The 17,585-nt window shown below is 38.6% G+C and overlaps 1 protein-coding gene across 1 annotated transcript in view; it reads right to left on the reverse strand.

Moving 5' to 3' along the window:
- asz1 (ankyrin repeat, SAM and basic leucine zipper domain containing 1) overlaps window positions 1–17,125 on the reverse strand; it is a 48,657-nt gene extending 31,532 nt beyond the window's left edge. Inside the window, exons 1-3 of the mRNA XM_061894311.1 lie at window positions 16,941–17,125; window positions 9,354–9,456; window positions 9,130–9,252 (exon numbers count right to left, since the gene is read on the reverse strand). Coding sequence (XP_061750295.1) covers window positions 9,130–9,252; window positions 9,354–9,456; window positions 16,941–17,039 — 325 coding nt within the window. The 5' untranslated portion in view covers window positions 17,040–17,125. The remainder of the gene's footprint in view (window positions 1–9,129; window positions 9,253–9,353; window positions 9,457–16,940) is intronic.
- Between the last annotated feature and the right edge of the window lie 460 nt (window positions 17,126–17,585).

Below are 17,585 nucleotides of genomic sequence, written 5' to 3' on the forward strand. Positions count from 1 at the left end.
GTTGTCATCCAATCAATCAATCAATCCGAGCAAAGTTATCATGGACGCCCCTGCTTATTTACGTGTTACAACAGCGTGGCTTCGTAGTAAAAGAGTGCGGGTACTTTCCTGGCCAGCCTGCAGTCCGGACATGTCTCCCAACGAAAATAGGTGGCGCATTAAGAAATGTAAAATACAACAACAACTTAAGCTGTACATCAAGCAAGAATGGTAAAGAATTCCACTTTAAAAGCTTCAACAATATGTTTCCTCAGTTTCCAAACGTTTATTGAGTGTTGTTAAAAGAAAATGTGATGTAACAGTGATGAACATGCCCTTTCCCAACTACTTTGGCACGTGATCCAGCCATGAAATTCTAAGTTAATTATTATTTGCCAAAAAAAAAAAAAAAAATGTATATGAGTTTGAACATCAAATATCTTGTCTTTGTAGTGCATTCAATTGAATATGGGTTGAAAAGGATTTGCACATCATTGTATGCCATTTATATTTACATCTAACACAATTTCCCAACTCATATGGAAATCCATAAACCTGAATGCATATGCAAAAGTTCAATATATTTATCTGTACAGTAATCTATATCTGCACCTTTTTGCTTTTTTTTCTCTGCACAATGAGTTAATGCAACGAAATTTCGTTTTTATCTGTACTGTAAAGATCAAATTTGAATGACAATAAAAAGGAAGTCTAAGTCTAAAAGCGTTGTTACAAAAAGTAGCATTACTGCTAATATGTAGCATCATTTGAAAAGTCATCCGCTAGAGAATGAAGAGTGCTTACTCCGCATCTCAACATCTCCGTTCGGTGCCACACCAATGCCGAGGCAACCATTTCCAGATAAACACCGTATAAAAAAAATTGTGAACAACATAAGGCGATAACATCGCCGCAGTAACCTACCACATAGCCATTTGATTTCCTATAATGCAGCTCATTTTTATTCGACAGTTATTGAAATATCTTGTGTGACATCATGCACAAAAGTGCACTTTATTTGCAATAAACTATTGTAGTGGCGTTATGTACAAAAAGTGCACTTGAATGTAGTGTTGTTTTGATATGTCATCTTAGTGACATCATGCGAAAAAGTGCACTCATAGCTTGTTTTAAAATGTGTCTGACAATCTTGCACTTTAAGTTTTGAAATGACATGAATGTTTGTGCCACTGCTTAATAACTGTTTAATAAATACAGTTTTGGTCAATTGACTTAGTTGTGATTTCTCTCTCTGCATGAAAGTTTAAAATGAGCCTATATTAATGCAGTATGAAGAAGAATGTTTTAATGTAGACACATAGAATCATCATACTGCTGTGATTATATGTATCAAGTGTTCATTCAAGGCTAAGGAAAAATATTGAGATATATATAGTGTATTGTGACATGGCCTAAAAATATCGAGATATTTAAAAAAGGCCATATCACCCAGCCCTATCATCAAGTGTCTTTGCAGGACTTGATGACTTTAGAGGACTTTGTAAAACTCCTCGTGGCGCTGAGTTCGATTCCCGCTTGGTTCCGTTTCAGTGTGTATCCGTGTTTGGGCCGCGCCATCTGTATGTTGGATACTGTGTCTCGGTGGATGTTTACATACACTTTGCATGGGTGTAAACCACAAGGGCCCAGCTTGCGTCTGCACAGGGCTAGAATAAATAAATCCTTCTCCTGGGGTTTGGTGCGTGGTAATAATGGCAGCGGCATGGTGGCCGTTAGTATTCGCTCAAGTGTTCATTCGCTCGTTCCTTCACTAGGACAAACTAGGACGTCGCGTCAGGGTGACGTTTAATTGTTTCCTTCACTTGCCTCGAGCATGTCCATACCATGCAAAAACATTCCCGGACTAAGTCAAACTCAAGAGGACTAATATTTAATTACAGTACTCAGTCCAGGGGCCTCCAATGTGGGGGATATTCTAAAAATACAATTCAATAGAAAAACCCCCAGCAAAAATGTGTTTTACAAAGTTTATATGTTGATACATATAATATTGTGATAAGATTTATTATCTATGATACAACTAAGACACATGGTGTCTTTAAAATAAATAAAATGGGTTTAGCCTGTTTGCAAAATAACAAAATATCAAAATAACGCTTCCTTCCATCCTTTGATTTTTCAGTCAGCAGCTCTTGATGGAAAAGATTTTGAGGGTTTTTTGCGAGAGAGACAAAGGGGGAGAGGCACAAAGGTGACTGGACATTGCTGTCAAGGAAGATCAGAAACAAACAAGATGGTTACACCAATGCTAGCCAGCTGTTGTTGGTGCCAGGTATTGTAGCATCCTCAACATAGTCATTGCTAAGTAAATTGACAGCTTGTAATACTGTATTTTAAACACCAAATGATACCTGATGCATGCTTGTGTGAGTGCCCGAGGGCCATTTGTGGCCCACAGCCAATGTTTATTAGCCCTCAACATGTTCTAAAAATTAATGTAATTAATTGGTAATGAGGTGATAGAACACTAACAAACTATTTGCTTTTCCACCTACGGACACAAAAGAGAATGTTTATTATATAGTGCTGGGAAGAGGAATCGATTCAGAATCGATTCGACACGACGATCTCAATTTAAATTCAATTCAAAAGGATTCTTCCTAATTGTTCCTGGATTTGCGACTCCCTCTATTTGCAAATGTTTTGATTTACCAACTTTACGATCGAGCCAAACGTCGAGCCATGTCTCTGTGTACGAACAATTCATCCAGTCATTTATTTTGTGTCACGCCTGCAGGCAAAAAGCAGGGTGCAGCTCCACATCACTTGATGCACAGGCACTTCTCAGCATGTCAGCACGGGTGCCTTTGGTGTGTTTTTCCTCTTTTGAAAAGTTTTGACCCAATATGAATCTTAAAAAAACCAACAGACCAGTGTGGAAAGGAGGGAATCGCTGTGGAGTTAAAAAAAAAAAATTAGCGAGGAGTACTTTACATTAATGGTGCTCGCAAGTTTTAATTATAATGACACTGGACATTTCCCAAAAAATATGCCACAGGGGATGAGAACAGCTACTCTCTCTTGTAGAGCGGTGCATCTTTCAAGGCACACACACGCCCCCATCCCCATCCCCATCCCCTTTCCTTGGCCGAATCTGACAGTAAGTGGATTTAACTTTTTTAAACGTGTATTATATTCTAGCAAAATGGTATTCAAACTTAAGGATTTTGTAGATTTCTGATTGTTTGTGAGGGCACCAAAGTAAGTTGTGTGTGTGCACGTGTTGGCATAGCAGTGCATGCAGAGAACAGCAGCTGGTTTTTGTAGTTTTGGCTTGTTAATAAAGAGAAAGTTGATCCATCACCCTTATTATGTTTGTTTGATATAGGACGTCGTATTGTGTTTAAGGTTTGCTAAAATATGAACCTTTGTCGAAGCTGGAACCCATTATTCATATTTATATTGTTTCTTATGGAGAAGTTTGCTTTAATATATAAACTTTTCGATTTAAGAAACATAAATCAAGGTTCCACTGGATTTGCATTATCATAATTAAACTCCTTGTAGTTGTGTGAAGATACCAAACAAATGTATTTATAGAAATGTCTTCAGATTAAAAAAAAACGTTTTTTAATTTTTAACAAATTGATTTTTTACATCTGTGAATACATATAGAAGCAGCATAAATAGGAATCACGAACCCGGATGTGAATTGATTTTTTGAGCACCGCTAGTACATATAGAATTTGTTATGGTATGTTCAATGTACAAAATGTATCATTGTTTTTAGTTGCAGCCCTCAGTGGGTCAAGTATGGAGTAAAAAAAGGAATACTAAAAAATTTTAAAAGGAAAAGTGTATTTGTAAACAAAAGAAAGGGCATTTAACAGGAGCATGCGTGTGGCTTCTTTGGGCATGTAACATGGGAGACTTACTTCGAGCAGGCAGACCTTAACCCAACACAAGCAGTTTCCCTGCAAGATGACGCAGCCCTATGCCACAACTAAAACAAGGATCACAGGCGTGGTGTTTTGCTACATTTCCTCCATGGCGTCATCACCATTAGGTTAAAGGCATCAAACAATTGAAAAAAGGTGGCAGATGCATGCAGAGCAGACTCAAGTTTTTGGCCATGTGACACTCAACATACATTTGTATAAATGGGCTGTATCATTAGATATTTGTCACCTAGGATCTTTAAGCATTAGGATTGCCCTCTTCAGACAGACGTCTTCCCTCTTGCTTTTCAAACCCCTTCTGAGGAAGAGCAGTTTTAATAACTAACCACTGACCTGTAACCAACTTACACTTTTAGAGTAAGATTTTAGAAAAACTGTTTTTTAAACAAGTCAATGAATTTTTAAACCGAAATACCATTTCAGAAAAAACGTGCGGTTTTAGGATAAAACTGGCCAATACAGCAAAAAAATATATTAAAATTAATTAATTAATAATTAAATTGTTTTTTTCATATCATCCAATCTCAATCAATATCAGGATTTTTGATATTGTTTTCAACCTGTCAGTTCAAGCTAAGAAACCAGGAATGATTTGAACATATTGTTCACCTACTGAGTCAATGAAGTAAATTAAAATAGAACAAACACAGTAACAATGTAGAAATAAATGCTTATTTTAATCATCAGTTATCATTTCAAACTGTAGTATTGGAAGTTGTCAAGTTAGCATGAACATAGCAGTTGAAGTTGTTTAGGATGCCACAATGTACCCTGGCATCCGTGGTCACGTCCACAACAGCCAACTGGCTAGCATGAGCAGTAGTAGGATAACTTTTTTTCCCCCCCACACGCCTTTTGGACGACAAGAAGTCACCGCATTTGCACACCAAAGAACACGTTACCTAATATGTTTGTAAAGTGAATGTTTTGCCCAGACATACGTTCCTCATTGTCATGACAGCATTTCACTCACTTTATGATCATTTCTGCCACTTTCCACGTTTAATAGTACCGTATTTTTCAGACTATAGGGCGCATAGGATTGTAAGGAGCTCTGCCGAGGAACGGTTCTATTCAAGAGGTGCACCGGATTATAAGGCGCATTAAAAAAGGGTCATATTATATTTTTTCTACATTTAGAAGACTCCCCTTTGGTCTACATAAAATGTAATGCTTCTTTGGTCGAAATGTTGCAATAGATTATGTTTTACAGACCATCTTCAAGTCGCTTTCTGACCGTCGCTTCAGGATGCGCCATTTTGTGGGCGGTCTTATTTATGTGGCTCACCTTCGATGGCATCTTCTTCTTTGTTGTAGCGTGCAAGGATGGCTCATGAGTGCAACAACAACAACAACGTCGGAAATGTGTCCCGTAGAAAAACGTTCGACCGAAACTAAAGTTCTGTGGGTGAATTATGTAAACCCAATATAAAAGTAATTTTTAGCACTTCCATAGCGAGTCTACTGACAGATATAAGTTAGAACTTTGCACTACTTTATATTAGAAATGGCAACAGCGGAGGATGAATGTCCCATAACAAGAAGATAGAAAAAAAGAAGAAGCTTATCGACTACGGTGTCAGCACAGACTACAATGGTGGACAAGCGCAAATTTTCAGGACTTCCATCCATCCATTTTCCTACCGCTTGTCCCTTTTGTGGTCGCGCGGGGTGCTGGAGTCTATCTCAGCTGCATTCAGGCGGAAAGCGGGGTACACCCTGGACAAGTCGCCACACCATTGCAGGGCCAACAGATGGACAACATTCACGCTCACATTCACACATTTGGGCCAATTTAGTGTTGCCAATCAACCAATCCCCAGGTGCATGTTTTTGGAGGTGGGAGGCAGCCGGAGTACCTGGAGGGAAGCCACGCAGTCACGAGGAGAACACGCAAACTCCACACAGAAAGATCCCGAGCCCTGGATTTAACTCAGGACTACTCATGACCTTGGTATAGATCCCAAATACACATCAACAGGTACCAAAAGATAAGAAAAGAAGCTGGTTTTACATAATATTGTGAAACAAAACGCCAGATATGTCTGCTAATAGGTGCCATTTTGTGGTCCTTATATACACACCATAACAATACTCGTATGTCTTGACTACTGTAGTTGTAATGCTCTAACAATCCAAGCGGTACGGCTTCATTGCTTACCAAAGTCGTACTAAAACATTTTGAAAGATTTTTGAGCGCCGTGTGTAATGTTCTACAAACCCCGTTTCCATATGAGTTGGGAAATTGTGTTAGATGTAAATATAAACGGAATACAATGATTTGCAAATCCTTTTCAACCCATATTCAGTTGAATATGCTACAAAGACAACATATTTGATGTTCAAACTGATAAACATTTTTTTTTCTGCAAATAATCATTAACTTTAGAATATGAAGACAGCAACACGTGCCAAAGAAGTTGGGAAAGGTGGCAATAAATACTGATAGAGTTGAGGAATGCTCATCAAACACTTATTTGGAACATCCCACAGATGTCCAGGCTAATTGGGAACATGATTGGGTATAAAAACAGCTTCCCAAAAAATGCTCAGTCTTTCACAAGAAAGGATGGGGCGAGGTGCACCCCTTTGTCCACAACTGCGTGAGCAAATAGTCAAACATTTTAAGAACAACGTTTCTCAAAGTGCAATCGCAAGAAATTTAGGGATTTCAACATATACGGTCCATAATATCAGAAAATCTGGAGAAATCACTGCACGTAAGCGGCATGGCCGGAAACCAACACTGAGTGACCGTGACCTTCGAACCCTCAGACAGCACTGTATCAAAAACCGACATCAATCTCTAAAGGATATCACCACATGGGCTCAGGAACACTTCAGAAAACCACTGTCACTAAATGCAGTTTGTCGCTACATCTGTAAGTGCAAGTTAAAGCTCTACTATGCAAAGCGAAAGCCATTTATCAACAACATCCAGAAACGGCGCCGGCTTCTCTGGGCCCGAGATCATCTAAGATGGACTGATGCAAAGTGGAAGTGTTCTGTGGTCTGACGAGTCCACATTTCAAATTTTTGGGGGAAATATTCGACATTGTGTCATCCGGACCAAAGGGGAAGCGAACCATCCAGACTGTTATCGACGCAAAGTTCAAAAGCCAGCATCTGTGATGGTATGGGGGTGCATTAGTGCCCAAGGCATGGGCAACTTACACATCTGTGAAGGCACCATTAATGCTTAAATGTCCATACAGGTTTTGGAACAACATATGCCCGCCTGCAGTCTAGACCTGTCTCCCATCGAAAATGTGTGGCGCATTATGAAGCGTAAAATACGACAGCGGAGACCCTGGACTGTGGAACGACTTAAGCCTACATAAAACAAGAATGGGAAAGAATTCCACTTTCAAAGCTTTAACAATTAGTTTTCTCAGTTCCCAAACTTTTATTGAGTGTTGTTAAAAGAAAAGGTGATGTAACACAGTGGTGAACATGCCCTTTCCTAACTACTTTGGCACATGTTGCAGTCATGAAATTTTAAGTACATTTTTATTTGCAAAAAAAATAAAAGTTTATGAGTTTGAACATCAAACATCTTGTCTTTGTAGTGCATTCAACTGAATATGGGTTGAAAATGATTTGCAAGTCATTGTATTCCGTTTATATTTACATCTAACACAATTTCCCAACTCATATGGAAACGGGGTTTGTATAATCTCAGTGAAACATTTAAAGTTTTGGTGTTGTTTACTAGTGTTATCTTAAAGTCTACACGTATCCATCCATCCATCCATCCATTTCTACCGCTTATTCACTTTGGGGTCGTTCGTGCCTAACTTACTGTAAATACAAAAACAGGACCACTGGCAGGTTAGTCGCCAATTTTACTGTAAAACTGGCAGTAGTTTTTACAACGTGGCTCGATTTGTACCGGGCCGCAGAATAATTTTTTATTAATTTTTATTTAATTAAATCAACATAAAAAACACAATATACACTTACAATTAGTGCACCAACCCAAAAATACTCAATTTTTCATGACAACAACCTCCCTTTTTCATGACAAAGAAAAAAAAAATAAAAAAAAAAATAAAAGAATCCCCACCCCCACCGGGCCGCAGGACAAATTATCAAGTGGTCCGCAGCTACAAAAAGGTTGGGGACCACTGCTTTAAACCACTGCATCCTACGCTTTGCACTGAACTTGGTGATGTATGGCTTAGATGCAGCTGCTTGGCCATGGAAACCTATTCCATGAAGCTCTCTGCGTACTGTACATGGGTAAATTGGAAGGTTACATGGAGTTTGGAGCTCTGTAGCACCTGACAGTGCAAAGACGTCAGCGACTTTCTGCACAATGAGCTTCAGCATCTGCTGACCCCTCTCTGTCAGTTTACGTGGCCTACCACTTGGTGGCTGAGTTGCTGTTGATCCCAAACTCTTACATTTTCTTATGGTAAAGCCGACAGTTGACTTTGGAATATTTAGGAGCGAGGAAATTTTACTACTGGATTTGTTGGACAGGTGGCATCCTATGACAGTTCCACGCTGGAAATCACTGAACTCCTGAGAGCGGCCCATTCTTCACAAATGTTTGTAGAAACAGTCTCCATGCCTAAGTGCTTTATTTCATGCACCTGTGGCCGGGCCAAGTGATTAGAACACCTGATTCTGATCATTTGGATGGGTGGCCAGATACTTTTGGCAAATATAGTGTATGTGTTATATTTTATATTGCTACTATGGTACATTTTTAGTCTACTTTATACCTACATTATCCTTTGTAACTGACCTACTGTGTGGAACAATTTCCCTTGTGGATCAATAAAGTTTGTCCAACTCCAATGTTGTCTAAATCCAAGTATACGAGTTATTGTGATGTATATAAATGTCATATTTTGACCAATTTTCCCAGAAGATTTTCTATATTTTGAAATAAAATGTAGATGCTCCTTCTAGACACATGTAATCACGGTTTTTGATGATAAATTAAATGACATTAGGTCCCATGTTTCCCAAAAGATGTTAAACAACTTAAACTCTTCTCCAGGTGTTAACTAGCATATACTATTAATGTTTAAATAGCATTTACTACAAGTGACTATTGGCCTCCTAGACTACTAATAATCGGTATTGTATCGATCCTGAAAAAACATGTAGGTCGATATCTGCTAGAAATCCAGTTTGTAATTGATTAGGAAGTGTGTCTATATGCTGTGTGGATCATTAAAGACTGCTTTGCATCGGTTGAACAGCAGCTGTATCTGACCTTTGCTGTAGTTGGCGTCGGCTCCTCTGTCCAGAAGAACTTTGGTGACGTTGTCCTCGGCCACACTGACAGCACACATGAGAGGAGTGAAGTCAAAGCCCAGCTTGGTCTCCACATCCATGCCTGTTCACAAGCACAGTAAACCATGACAACATGTTCTTGTACACTAGAAGCACGCATGTTTCTTGCTCTGTTTTTATAAATATTAAAAAAAAGGTGCCTGCCATTGTCTAGCAGATGTCCAATCGTGCCGACATCACCGCATTTGATGGCTTTTTTCAGCTGTTGAACTTTATCTTCTGCATTTGGCAGCACAGTTTCTGCATCCTAACACAAACATTACAATGTCAGTCAGCCATATTTCACTTTTAACACACTGTCATTGAGTAAACTACCATGTTTCCGGACTACAGAGCACACCGTATATAAGCCGCAACCACCAAGTTTCAGAAAGAAAAAAAAAAAGTTTTCATATATTAGCCGCACCACTATAAGCTGCAGATATATATGTTGTGAAATGAGTTATTTACACAGACATATTTTATAAAAGGTAATTTACATACCTAATTGTTTACAAACAGTGTCTGTAACACGGATGAAAAAACACAACAGAAGTCATCGTCATGAACCCACTAGCTGCGCAAGCTAGCTCTTTAATCAGCTAAAAAAAATGGATGGATGGAAGTCTATGGATAAAAAGCAGAGCCTGGCATCTTTGCATCAGTAAACGGGCGAGGAGGTTGGGAGAGAGGCCATGCCAGCAACATGAGGGTTCCTGGTTCGATACCTACCTTTTACCAAACTCGTCACGTCCGTTGTGTCCTTGAGCAAGACACTTCACCCTTGCGCCTGATGGGTGGTGGTTAGGACCTTGCCTGGCAGCTCCCGCCATCAGTGTGTGGATGTGTGTGAATGGGTGAAAGTGGAAATAGTGTCAAAGCGCTTTGAGTACCTTGAAGACAGAAAAACGCTATACAAGTATAACCCATTTACCATTAAAAAAAGACGGTGATGATGTCAGTGATGCGAGCGAAACTTCATAACTTGTCAGCCAATTCTCCAAGAGACTCCTTTTGAACACACTCACATTAACACTTCAAAACACAATTATTTGTTTACCATGAATTGATTAACGTGGACCCCGACTTAAACAAGTTGAAAAACTTATTCGGGTGTTACCATTTAGTGGTCAATTGTACGGAATATGAACTGAACTGTGCAATCTACTAATAAAAGTAACAATAAATCAAACCTGCAAAGTATGTTTATGGGGTGGAGGAGTCTGGTCGGATGCTGGTTAACTTGAAGCTAACAGCTGGCTTGTGTCCATCCAGTCGGAGATAAAAGTGAAGTTTCCATGCACTCACGAAGACTAAAACAAGTCATTTACGGGAGAAATGGCACAGCATGAAGTTAAAAATGTGGACTTTACACTAGGGCTGGGCGATATATGTCTGTGCGATATAGAAAATGACTATATCGTAATATTCGAGTATATGTTCTCACGCAGTTGCTTTTAGCTGCGGGCATTACACTAAATGTGTTTCCCACTCTTTGCGGTCTCTCCTTCTCACAGACAGTAAGCGCACCTTCTTACATACGTCACATACGTATACACCCTCGCGGAACAGTGAGGTAGCAGCATGGGTAACGTTAGCTGTGATGCTAGCGAAGTCGTGCGAGTGGTAATACAAGAGAAAGAAGGTGCATATCTGGTAACAAATGAAGGAAGAATTCCCAAGAAAAACAGCAGGGGCTCCATCGTCTGGCGGTGGTTTGGCTTTAAGTGGGAAAATGTTGAAAAGACAACCGTAATTTGTCAAGTATGTGACAAAAATGTTGCTATCAAACGTAGCATTACTGCTAATATGTATCATCATTTGAAAAGTCACCTGTTAGAGAATGAAGAGTGCTTACTCCGCATTTCAACATCTCCATTTGGTGCCACACGCCCACACCATCAAAATGCCGAGGCAAACATTTCCAGATCAACACCGTATGAAAAAAATAGTCATCAACAAAACGAGATAATGTCCTCAGTAACCTACCACATAGCAAAGGATAAATTAGGGCTGGGCGATATGGCCTTTTTTTAATATGTCAATATTTTTGGGCCACATCCCGATATACAATCACAGCAATATGATGATTCTATGTGTCTACATTAAAACATTCTTGTTCAAACTGCATTAATATAGGCTACTTTTAAACTTTTATGCAGAGAAGGAAATCATAACTAAGTCAATTGACCAAAACTGTATTTATTAAACAGTTATTAAGCAGTGGCACAAACATTCATGTTATTCCAAAACTGAAAGTGCAAGATTGTCAGAGACATTTTAAAACAAGCTGTTAGTGCACTTTTGTGCATGATGTCACTAAGATGAGATATCAAAACAACACTAAATTATAGTGCACTTTTTATACAGAACGCCACTACAATAGTTTATAACAAATAAAGTGCACTTTTGTGCATGATGTCACACAAGATATTTCAATAAGTGTCAAAAAAAGTGAGCTGCATAATAGAAAATCAAATAGTGTATGTCCTTTGCAATGTGGTAGTTTACTGCGGACATTATCTCCTTTTGATGTTGACTTTTTTTTTCATACGGTGTTAATCTGGAAATGTTTTCCTTGGCATTTTGGTGGTGTGGGCGTGTGGCACCAAATGGAGATGCTGACATGCGGAGTAATCACTCTTCATTCTCTAACAGGTTACTTTTCAAATGATGCTACATAATAGCACTAATGCAACTTTTGGTAGCAACGCAAGTGCCCCATACTTGACAAATTAAAAGTTGTTTATTCGACATACTCCCGCTTGAAGCCGAACCACCGCCAAACCACTGCTGTTTTTCTTGGGAATTAATTCTTCCTTCATTTGTTACCAGATTCGCAACTTCTTTCTCTCGTATTACCACTCGCACGGCTTCTCTAGGATCACAGATAACGTTACCTATGCTGCTACCTCTCTGCTCTGCGAGGGCGTATACGTATGTGACGTATGACGTGACAGTATGTGACGTATGTAAGAAGGTGCGCTTGCTGTCTGTGAGAAGGAGACAAGGAATGGGGAACGCATGTAGCGTAATGCCCGCATCTAAAAGCAACTGCGTGAGAACGTATACTCGAATATCGCGATATAGTCATTTTCTATATCGCACAGAGACAACCGCGCGACATATCGCGTATATCGATATATCGCCCAGCCCTAGGACAAACACTATTTGATTTCCTGTTATGCAGCTCATTTTTATTTGACACTTATTGAAATATCTTTTGTGACATCGTGCACAAAAGTGCACTTTATTTGTTTTTAACTATTGTAGTGGCGTTCTATACAAAAAGCACACTTTAATTTAGTGTTGTTTTGACATGTCACCAGAGTGACATCATGCACAAAAGTGCACGAATAGCTTGTTTTAAAATGTCTGACAAACTTGCAATTTCTGTTTTGAAATGACAAAAATGTTTGTGCCACTGCTATAACTTTTTAATAAATACAGTTTTGGTAAATTGACTTAGTTGTGATTTCCCTGTCTGCATGAAAGTTTAAATTGAGCATATATTAATGCAGTATGAACAAGAATGTTTTAATGTAGACACATAAAATCATCATACCGGTGTTATTATATGTATTATTATAAGTGGTCATTCAAGGCTAAGGCAAAATATAGAGATACATATCGTGTATCGCGATATAGCCTAAAAATATTGAGATCTTTTTTTTTTTTTAAAAAGGCCATATTGCACAGCCCTACTTTACACTCACCTTAATGTTTACCATGAAGTCTTTCTTTTGACACCCCCCCGCGCTGATGTTGTCCGACTCCGAGTGCAAACTGAAGCAGTATTTGTCATTGATAAAACTTTCAGCGAATCAAAATTTATGACCAATAAAAACACAATAAACGGGGACGGAAATTTAATCCATCCATCCATCCATTTCTCCACCGCTTGTCTCTTCGAGGTCGCAGGGGGTGCTGGAGCCTAGCTCAGCTGCATTCAGGCGGAAGGCGGGGTACACCTTGGACCAGTGGTTCTCAACCTTTTTTCAGTGATGTACCCCCTGTGAACAGTTTTTTAATTCAAGTAACCCCTAATCAGAGCAAAGCAATTTTGGTTGAAAAAAAAGAGATAAAGAAGTAAAATACAGCGCTATGTCATCAGTTTCTGTTTTATTAAATTGTATAACAGTGCAAAATATTGCTCATTTGTAGTGGTCTTTCTTGAACTATTTGGAAAAAAGATATAAAAATAACTAAAAACTTGTTGAAAAATATACAGGTGATGAATTAAATTTAAAATTATAAATAAAGATTTCTCACATACTTTAGAAGTAATCATCAACTTAAAGTGCCCTCTTTGGGGATTGTAATAGAGATCCATCTGGATTCATGAACTTAATTCTAAACATTTATTCACAAAAAAAGAAATCTTTAACATCAATATTTATGGAACATGTCCACAAAAAAATCCAGCTGTCAACACTGAATTTTGCATTTCTTTTCACAGTTTATGAACTTACATTCATATTTTGTTGAAGTATTATTCAATAAATATATTTATAAAGGACTTTTGAATTGTTGCTATTTTTTGAATATTTTTTTAAAAATCTCGTGTACGCCTTGTCATACCTTCAAGTACCCCCAGGGGTACGCGTACCCCCATTTGAGAACCACTGCCCTAGACAAGTCAGGGACATAAATTTGAACCGGCAATTTTAAACAAAACAAAACACCGGTGGAAAGCAATAATGGATTTAAAAAATGTTTTTAAACCTAACAAAAAGGGCGGTAAAACATTTAAAATCTGCACCTGGGGCACGCGCAGGCTTCTGGAAATGCGCGTCCTTTCGGATTTCAATGCGTAAAAAGACACAAAAAGTGCATGAAAAGACAACACTGTGATATATATATGTATATATATATATATATATATAGGGCTGGGCGATATATCGCTATACACGATATATCGCGGGTTTGTCTCTGTGTGATATAGAAAATGACTATATCGTAATATTCGAGTATACGTTCTCACGCAGTTGCTTTTAGCTGCGGGCATTACACTTCAGGCTCTTCTCACTCTTTCCTGTCTCTCCTCACAGACAAGCAGGCGCACATTCTTACATACCTCACATACTCTGACGTCGTACGTCACATACGTATACGCCCTCACCCAGCAGAGAGGTAGCAAACTGGGCTACTTTATTTGCTAACGTAGGCGTACGAGTAGGAATACGAGAGAAAGAAGGTGCGGATCTGGTAACAACTGAAGGAAGACTTAATTCCCAATAAAAACAGCAGAAGATCCATCGTCTGGCTGTGGTTCGGCTTCAAGTGGGAATATGTCGAACAGACAACCGTAATTTGTCAAGTGTGGGGCAAAAGCGTTGCTATAAAGAGTAACAATATTGCTATTATGTAGCATCATTTGAAAAGTCACTCGCTAGAGAATGAAGAGAATTTCATAACGTTCGTAGTAACCTACCACATAGTGAAGGACAAATACTATTTGATTTCCTATTATGCAGCTCATTTTTATTTGACACTTAAAATGTCTCTGACAATCTTGCACTTTATGTTTTGGATGTTTGTGCCATTGCTTATAACTTTAATAAATACACTATTGGTCAATTGACTTAGTTGTGATTTCCCTCTTTGCATGAAAGTTTAAAATGAGCATAGGTTAATGCAGTATGAAGAAGAATGTTTGAATGCAGTGGTTCTCAAATGGGGGTACGCGTACCCCTGGGGGTACTTGAAGGTATGCCAAGGCGTACGTGAGATTTTTTTAAAAATATTCTAAAAATAGCAACAATTAAAAAGTCCTTTATAAATGTATTTATTAAATAATACTTCAACAAAATATGAACACAAGTTCATAAACTGTGAAAAGAAATGCAACAATGCAATATTCAGTGTTGACAGCTAGATTTTTTGTGGACATGTTCCATAAATATTGAGGTTAAAGATTTCTTTTTTTGTGAAGAAATGTTTAGAATTAAGTTCATGAATCCAGATGGATCTCAATTAAAATCCCCAAAGAGGGCACTTTAAGTTGATTATTACTTCTATGTGTAGAAATCTTTATTTATAATTGAATCACTTGTTTATTTTTCAACACGTTTTTAGTTATTTTTATATCTTTTTTTCCAAATAGTTCAAGAAAGACCACTACGAATGAGCAATATTTTGCACTGTTATACAATTTAACAAATCAGAAACTGATGACATAGTGCTGTATTTTACTTCTTTATCTCTTTTTTTTTCAACCAAAAATGCTTTGCTCTGATTAGGGGGTACTTGAATTAAAAAAATGTTCACCGGGGGTACATCACTGAAAAAAGGTTGAGAACCACTGTTTTAATGTATACACATATAATTATCATACTGCTGTGATTATATGCATCAAGTGTTCATTCAAGGCCAAGGCAAAATATCATAATATATATGGTGTATCGGTGGAAGCGGGGTTAGTGCGTCTGCCTCACAATACGAAGGTCCTGCAGTCCTGGGTTCAACCCCAGGCTCGGGATCTTTCTGTGTGGAGTTTGCATGTTCTCCCCGTGAATGCGTGGGTTCCCTCCAGGTACTCCGGCTTCCTCCCACTTCCAAAGACATGCACCTGGGGATAGGTTGATTGGCAACACTAAATTGGCCCTAGTGTGTGAATGTGAGTGTGAATGTTGTCTGTCTATCTGTGTTGGCCCTGCGATGAGGTGGCGACTTGTCCAGGGTGTACCCCGCCTTCCGCCCGATTGTAGCTGAGATAGGCGCCAGCGCCCCCCGCGACCCCAAAAGGGAATAAGCGGTATAAAATGGATGGATGGATGCAGTCCTGGGTTCAATCCCAGGCTCGGGATCTTTCTGTGTGGAGTTTGCATGTTCTGAATGCGTGGGTTCCCTCTGGGTACTCCGGCTTCCTCCCACCTCCAAAGACATGCACCTGGGCATAGGTTGATTGTGTGTGAATGTGAGTGTGAATGTTATCCGTCTATCTGTGTTGGCCCTGCGATGAGATGGCGACTTGTCCAGGGTGTACACTGCCCCATGTAACCCCAAAAGGGAATAAGCGGTAGAAAATGGATGGCTGGATGGATATGGCCTAAAAATATCACAATATTAAAAAAAAAGGCCTTTTCGCCCAGCCCTAGCAATAAATACTGATGAAGTTGAGGAATGCTCATCAAACACTTATTTGGAACATCCCAGGCTAATTGGGAACAGGTGGGTGCCATGATTGGGTATAAAAGCAGCTTCCATGAAATGCTAAGTAATTCACAAACAAGGATGGGGCGAGGGTCACTACTTTATATGCAAATTGTCGAACAGTTTTAGAACATTTCTCTACGAGATATTGCAAGGAATTTAGGGATTTTACCATTTACGGTCGTAAAATCATTAAAAGGTTCAGAGAATTTGGAGAAATCATATGTATAATACATATAATGCATGTTATAAGTCATGAATGTAATAAATATTGCATAGTACGGATAGGAAATGAATATAATAAATGTGTTACAATATTAAGTGTTTAAAGAGCTGGCCCCCTTTGTCGTTCAGCGGATGAAATTACCGACATTCTCACAATAATGATATTATTATTAATAACCTAATTCACTATGCAATTATTAAACATCCAACCACCGCATCTATATTTAAAATCATGGTTTGTGTCGTTGTTGCCGCAAAAACGGCGTCGAATAAGCGACGCTAGCGAGCAGGCTAACGTTGTTAGCAATTAGCATGACTAATGGCTACGAGCTAGCTGTTAGCCAAAATGTCCATGTTAAAATTCCACTTCACCTCATTCAACCACGACGCCGACTTCTTGTCGCTGGGAAGCTCCGTGTAGCAATCATCGCTGCTGGCGTCGCTCTCGTAGCCCGCCGGGAAGCCGTTCATGTTTGTGGCAGTTTGACAAACTTAATGATGAATGTGATTAGACAGGTGCACTCGCCGCCATTACAAGATGGCCCCCAATGCTCATCTTCTCCACTGCCACTAAAAATCGAAATAGTCTTTGTTAAAAACATTTAAAGTGATTTAGGTAGCCCTTTGTGTCTTTTATTTTTAATATTTTGGTATTTAATAGAATAAATAAATACATAAATAGATAAATATTATTATTTATTTATTTATATATAATACGCCAGTGGTTCTCAAATGGGGGAACTTGAAGGTATGCCAAGGGGTACGTGAGATTTTTTTTTAAATATTCTAAAAAAAATCCTTTATAAATATATTTATTGAATATTACTTCAACAAATTATGAATGTAAGTTCATAAACTGTGAAAAAATACAACAATGTGTTGTATTTTTCAACATTGTTGACATCTAGATTTTTTGTGGAAATGTTCCATAAATATTGATGTTAAAGATTTCCTTTTTTGTGAAGAAATGTTTAGAATTAAGTTCATGAATCCAAATGGATCTCTATAACAATCCCC

The sequence above is a fragment of the Nerophis ophidion genome, linkage group LG03, assembly GCF_033978795.1.
Source record: "Nerophis ophidion isolate RoL-2023_Sa linkage group LG03, RoL_Noph_v1.0, whole genome shotgun sequence".
In the NCBI taxonomy this organism is placed as follows: Eukaryota; Metazoa; Chordata; class Actinopteri; order Syngnathiformes; family Syngnathidae; genus Nerophis; species Nerophis ophidion.